The sequence below is a fragment of the Myotis lucifugus genome, unplaced genomic scaffold, assembly GCF_000147115.1.
Source record: "Myotis lucifugus unplaced genomic scaffold, Myoluc2.0 scaffold_1, whole genome shotgun sequence".
In the NCBI taxonomy this organism is placed as follows: Eukaryota; Metazoa; Chordata; class Mammalia; order Chiroptera; family Vespertilionidae; genus Myotis; species Myotis lucifugus.
The window spans coordinates 21411993-21418852 of NW_005871049.1; the positions used below are offsets into that span (position 1 = coordinate 21411993).

Below are 6860 nucleotides of genomic sequence, written 5' to 3' on the forward strand. Positions count from 1 at the left end.
CGAGGCTGGCCTCTGCTCGGGGGGCTTGGGGGGGGGGGTGGTCTCTAAGCCTCTCCACGTTCCTTCATCCTTAGCGTGTCTGAGTTACGCCAGATATGATTATATGTAATCAGGACGAGGACATCACAGAGCGTTTAAACAGAGTTTTTAAAATGAGAATGCTTTATTTTTAAGTTGCCCTTTCAACTTCAACTTCCGCAAATGAGAACTTTTGTTTGGAACTTAGGTGCAAGCCAGGATCAAGTTTTTTCCTGGGGAAGAGAGGATTCAAATCTGAGATGATTCGAATCTTGCAGAAGGTCTTAGCTGAACTTTACTAATTCAGATCTTTACCAAAAAGCAACTGGTAGGTAGGGTGCCATGATTTGAAAGTAGAGACAAAAAAAAAAAAGGGAAATAGCAAACATTGTGACTTTTTGAAAATGACTTATTCACCCGTATTTTAAGTTTCTTCCTGTTTTAAGCAGAGAACATTTGCATCTTTAAACTTTTTATAATGCCAGAAGTCGATAGCATGTTTTGGAAGTTTCTAAGCTAACAGTTAATTTTTTTGCATTAAAAAAAAAAAGAATTTGGCTTGGCTTCCCTGGCCTGTGTTGCTCAGTGGTTAGGGCGTTGGCCCATGCATCAAAGGGTCTCTGGTTCAATTTCCCATCTAGGGCACTTACCTGGGTTGCAGGTTCCATCCCCACCTATGGGGGCACGTGGGGAAGGCAACCAATTGATGTGTCTCTCTCACATCAGTGTTTTATTCTTTCTCTCCTCCCTCTTTCCCTCCCTCCCTTTCTCTCTAAAATTCAATGGAAAAAATATCCTCAGGGAGTGAGGATTAACAATAACAACAACAACAAACAATTTGGCTTGGCTGGTTAAATATCTTGTTTTGATTTTAGTGATTGTATATGGCATCTTGGGTGTGACCTCCTCATAAAGATCTTTTGATAAATACAAGTTATATTTACTCCTTCCAAATAGTAGACTTGTCAAAATTGTTTTTCCCCACATTATTAGTTAAAATGTACATTACTTTTTCCTCATACTGGGAAGCCACATCTGAGTTTTCTGAGTGCATTTGTTAAAAATTCAAGTTTTCTTTTTGCAGCCTACTCTTCCCAGGTTCATTTTCCGTATTGCTAAGGAACATATGTTTTGGGGTACTTTAACCAAAGAGAGTCTCTGGATAACAATTCTCTTTTAGTTGATGAATGTCTGAAAATATCTATCTCATCTTTGCCTTTGAATGATCATTTAAATGGGCATAGATGTCTAGGTTGACAGGTGTGTTTTCTCAGGCCTTTGAACATACTATTCCATCATTTTTGGGGCTAGGTGAGAAATTCTTTTTGGTCTTTTTGTTGGGATTCAATATGCATTTGTAATTTGGGAGCATTTGTTTCTCTTCAATTCTGAAAATGTTTTAGTTATTGTATCTTTTAATATTTGGATCTATACCAGCATACATGGCAGGTTGACTCTGGGTCAGAGGGCAGAGATTTTTTTTCAGATTCCCGTTCAATTAAGGCAGCGGTTCTCAACCTGTGGGTGGCGACCCCTTTGGCGGTCGAAGGACCCTTTCACAGGGGTCGCCTAAGACCATCCTGCATATCAGATATTTACATTATCAGAAGCCTTTTTCCTGCACCTGCCCTTATGGAGAGTCTACTTTCAGTTCTCTGTCATGCATTGGGCCACGAGTCCCTTCTCCGCTCCTTCTTCACCCAGGCATCACAGCCCGAGCCCTAATGTGGATATCTAGTTGTGGTTTCACTGTGGGCCACAGGGTTTCAAGTTCCTCCCTAATTTGGGTCAGCAGATGTCTGCAGCGTAATTTGCCTCTAATGCCAGGCTTCTCAGACTTCCATCCTCCCCTGGGTCTTGGACGAATAATTCCTTGCTACCCTGTCTGCTTTCTGAATTCTTCAAGCAGGTGGTTTTTATACTTTGTCCAGACCCCCATCCCTCATTTAGAGATGACTCCCTACAGTCTAACTTTAGCTATTGCCTTTTCCTTCCTCAGTGTCTTCCATTGAGTTCTCTGCCCCATGCTGCAATGTATTGAGGAACGAAAAGGAGAGAAAAGTTACTCTGAACTTAAGTGTCAAGTTCTGTAGTGTTAACTGTAGGTTTAGCATCATCAAAAATTATTGTTGAAAACTCACCATGCTATAGGTACCATATAATATTTGTATGAAACAGCCCAAGATCTATGTTCTTATAAATTTTACATCTTAAAGGGACAAGGCCAGGAAAAATTAAAAATAGATGTGTTTGACCTTAACTCTTAGCCAAAAACGAATATATATTTCTTAAGATCTGTGCTATGTATTACAAAGTGGAAAAAAAATAAAAGAATTTTGGTTGCCCAGTACAGTTTTTCTGAGAGAATTTTTTCAATAACAGATTAACCAGAAACACAATGGAATAAATATAGTACCGAGTAGTAATAACCGTCTCATCTTGATCCTGTTGATTTTAGACATAGGAACAAAACTAAATCAATAGTCTTTATGGGTTAGTTTCTATTGTCTCATGTTTCTGCTCTTTTCATATTTATTATCTTCCTTCCTTTATTACCTGGATTGTTGTTGTTTTTTTAATTGTGTACTGAAAATTCCTTTTGAAAATTTGTAGACAGACATTTGAGGCCTAAAATGATGTTATCTTCTAGAAAAACGTCCTTTGCTTCTGCAGATATCCATGAGCACTAGCATTCCAGAAATCATGTTAATTCATTTTCAGAGATTAAGACTGTCTGAGCCATCCAGACAAATCAAAGCTGTGCTGCAAGCTCTCTGAGGATTTGTTTTCCTATCGTTCAGCCTTAGCGGTCTCATCCATGACTGCCCCAACCTTAATCTTTACCCCTTTCTTTCAAGGCTGTCTGTCAAAAGTGCTGCAGCTCACCGGAGTATGCTTACTGTGTTCAAAGTGATAGAAGACAATACGGAAAGTTTTGGCAGAGAATCAGAAACTATAAAAAATAACATAGCAGATGAGAAAAAGAACCAAATAGAAATTATAAAGATGAAAATTGCAATGACCAAAGAAGTTAAAAGCAGTGGATGGATTTAACAGTAGATTAAACACAGCCAAAGAAAGAATAATAAACTAGAAAATTTTTTCAGAAGAAAATATCTAGACTGGAACTTGAAAAAGACTAAAATATGGAAAGAACAGAAGAGAATGAGACATGGAGGATACAGCTAAACCAATGCTTAGGTGAAAATTTATGAACTTAAATGGATATATGAGAAATGAAGAATGGCTGAAAATTAATGAGCAAATATGTTCCTCAAGAAATTAGAATAAGAAGAGTAAAATCTAGTGGAAGCAGAAGTAAGGAAACAGTAATATAAGGCTAAAATTCATGAAATAGAAAATAGGGCATCTATAAAGTGAGAAGTTGGTTTTTTTGAAAATGCCAATAAAATAATTCAAAATTGCAAGGTACTTCAAAAAACCAGGCACAAATAACTCATCTAAGGAATAAAATAGGGGAATTCATTATAGGTCCTGCAGACAAATAATAAGAGGACATTATAAGTAACTGTCAGAAACTTTGAAAATTTAAAAACAACAATAAAATCTTGAAAAACACAATGTACCAAAACTGACAGAAGAAGAAAAAGAAAATCTAAATAATTCCATAGCTGTTAAATAAGTTTAATGTATTTCACACACACACAAAAACAAGATAAACGAACAAACAAGAACAACAAAAACTGCAGGCTCAGAAGGTGGCCTTATTGAGTTCTAAAGGAAAGAAAATTTATAGGGTAATTTAACTTCTGAATGTAGATGCAGAGATTCTAAACAAAATATTGGTAAATAAAATTCAGAAATATATAAAAGTTTAATACATCCAGACTAATTTGGGTTTATTCTAAAAATGCAAAATTATCTTAACACTGAAATTGATTAATGTAATCACCAGGGTAGAGGAAATTCATGTTATTATCTCAATAGATACAGGGAGAAAAAAAGAATTTGATAAATTCAACATTCAGTAATGAAATAAAGGTATAAGGATTAGAAAAGGGAAATAAAACCATCACCTAGCTGCTGATATGATTGTATACATAGGAAAATGTTTTTTTAAAACCTACAAACTATGGAATTACTAAGTTAGTTCAGCAAGGTTGCTCAATGCATGGTAAATGTATACAATATGCTCTCAACCACAATCACTCACTTGAGCCTCTTTTATTTGTAGGTTGAATCAAGGACCATGCCACATGCTTTGTGGACACTGTGGGTCTTGGGGACCGTCATCAGCCTGTTCAAGGAAGGGGCCCCTGATCAGGCTTCTTCTCTGACTTGTGACCCCACTGGGATCTGCGATGGCCACTCCAGATCTTTAATCTCCATCCCCTCAGGGCTCATGGCAACGGTGAAGAGCCTCGACCTGTCCAACAACAAGATCGCCTATGTCAGCAACAGTGACCTGCGGATGTGTGTGAACCTCAAGGCTCTGAGGCTGGGATCCAATAACATTGACACGATAGAGGAAGATTCCTTTTTCTCCCTGGGGAGTCTGGAACATTTGGACTTATCCTATAATCTCTTACCTAATTTATCAGCCTCCTGGTTCAGGCCCCTGACTTCCTTGAACTTCTTAAACTTACTGGGAAACCCTTACAAAACACTCGGGAAAACATCTCTTTTTTCTCATCTCACCAACTTGCGAATCCTAAAAGTAGGACACAGTTACCACTTCACTGAAATTCAGGAAAAGGATTTTGTTGGGCTGACTGTTCTTAAGGAACTTGAGATTGATGCTTCCAATCTCCAGAAGTATGGGCCAAACAGTTTGAAGGTGATTCAGAACATCAGCCACCTGATCCTTCATATGAAGCAGCCTGCTTTCTTGCCGGAGATTTTTGTAGATCTTGTAAGTTCCTTGGAACATTTGGAACTGAGAGATACTCGTTTGGGCACTTTCCGTTTTTCAAAAGTATCCACCAATGAAACCAAGACAATTAAAAAGTTCACCTTTAGAAATGTGGAAATCACGGATGAAAGTTTTAATGAGATGGTGAGACTGTTGAATTATGGTTCTGACATATTAGATGTGGAGTTTGATAGCTGCACCCTTGATGGAGTTGGTGATTTTGACCCTGCTATGGACACAAATAAAGATGTCAGTAAAATAGAGACATTAACAATACGGAGGTTGTATATTCCACATTTTTACTCATTTTATGATCTGAGGAGTTTATATTCACTTACTGGAACAGTTAAAAGAATCACAATAGAAAACAGTAAGGTTTTCCTAGTTCCTTGTTTACTTTCGCAAAACTTAAAATCACTGGAATATTTGGACCTCAGTGGCAACTTAATAGTTGAAAACTCGTTGAAAAACGCAGCCTGTGAGTATGCCTGGCCCTCCCTGCAAACCTTAATTTTAAGGCAGAATCATTTGAGATCGTTAGAACAAACCGGAGAAACTTTGCTTACTCTGAAAAATCTGACTAACCTTGATATCAGTAGGAATAATTTCCATCCTATATCTAAAACTTGTCAGTGGCCAGAAAAGATGACATGTTTGAACTTATCCAGTACAAGAATACAGAGTTTAACTGAATGCATTCCTCAGAAACTGGAAATTTTAGATGTTAGCAACAACAGCCTCAGTTCGTTTTCGTTGACGATGCCACAACTCAGAGAACTTTATATTTCCGGAAATAAGTTGAAGACTCTACCAGATGCTTCCTCCTTACCCATGTTACTAGTCATGAGAATCAGCAGAAATACAATAAATACTTTCTCTAAGGAGCAACTTGATTCTTTTCGAAAACTGAAGACTTTGGAAGCCGGCAGCAACAATTTCATCTGTTCCTGTGAATTCCTGTCCTTCACTCAGGGGCAGCCAGCACTGGCCCAAGTCCTGATCGACTGGCCAGAAAACTACCTGTGTGATTCTCCATCCCATGTGCGGGGCCAGCGGGTGCAGGACACTCATCTCTCGGCTTCTGAGTGCCACAGGGTGGCTCTGGTGTCTGCCGTATGCTGTGCCCTTTTCCTGCTGATCGTGCTCGCTGGGGTTCTGTGCCACCGTTTCCATGGCCTGTGGTACATGAAAATGATGTGGGCCTGGCTCCAGGCCAAAAGGAAGCCCAAGCGAGCCCCCCAGAGGGACCTCTGTTACGACGCCTTTGTGTCTTACAGTGAGCAGGATTCCCACTGGGTGGAGAACCTGATGGTCCAGGAGCTGGAGCACTTCAACCCTCCCTTTAAGCTGTGTCTTCATAAGCGGGACTTTGTTCCTGGCAAATGGATTATTGACAACATCATTGACTCCATCGAAAAGAGCCACAAAACCATCTTCGTGCTTTCCGAGAACTTTGTGAAGAGCGAGTGGTGCAAGTACGAACTGGACTTCTCCCATTTTCGCCTCTTTGATGAGAACAACGATGCCGCCATTCTCGTTCTGCTGGAGCCCCTGGAGAAGAAGGCCATTCCCCAGCGTTTCTGTAAGCTGCGCAAGATCATGAACACCAAGACCTACCTGGAGTGGCCCACTGATGAAACCCAGCAGGAGGGGTTCTGGTTAAATTTGAGAACTGCAATAAAGTCCTAAGATCCTTCATTAAAGGCCAGTCTTGGATTAGTAGTGGTCTTTATTTTATTTTTTAAAATGTATTTTTATTGATTTAAGAGAGGAAGGGAGAGGGAGAGATAGAAGCATCAATGATGAGAGAGAATCATTGATCGGCTGCCTCCTGCACGCTCCCCCCAACTGGGGATGGAGCCCGAAACCCAGGTATGTGCCCTGACTGGGAATTGAACCTTGACCTCCTGGTTCATAGGTCAACAATCAACCACTGAGCCAGGCTGGCAAGGCTGGTAGTGATCTTTAT

General features: G+C 39.6%; 1 protein-coding gene across 2 annotated transcripts; it reads left to right on the plus strand.

Annotated features, from left to right (window-relative positions):
• Positions 1-337: 337 nt before the first annotated feature.
• On the plus strand, positions 338-6613 carry TLR2 (toll like receptor 2). Of its 2 annotated transcripts, none has more exons than XM_023755209.1 (2): positions 338-346; positions 4214-6613. In XM_023755209.1, the coding sequence occupies exon 2, from the start codon at positions 4229-4231 to the stop codon at positions 6578-6580; it is 2352 nt and encodes a 783-aa protein (XP_023610977.1). In that variant the 5' UTR covers positions 338-346; positions 4214-4228; the 3' UTR covers positions 6581-6613. The 2 variants fall into 2 exon arrangements, with proteins under 2 accessions (XP_023610977.1, XP_023610971.1); XM_023755203.1 differs by lacking the exon at positions 338-346 and adding an exon at positions 3137-3219.
• The last annotated feature ends 247 nt before the right edge of the window (positions 6614-6860 follow it).

Coding starts and splice junctions, on each gene's coding strand:
- TLR2 (XM_023755209.1), top strand. CDS start 4,229: ATGCCACATGCTTTGTGGACACTGTGGGTCTTGGGGACCGTCATCAGC.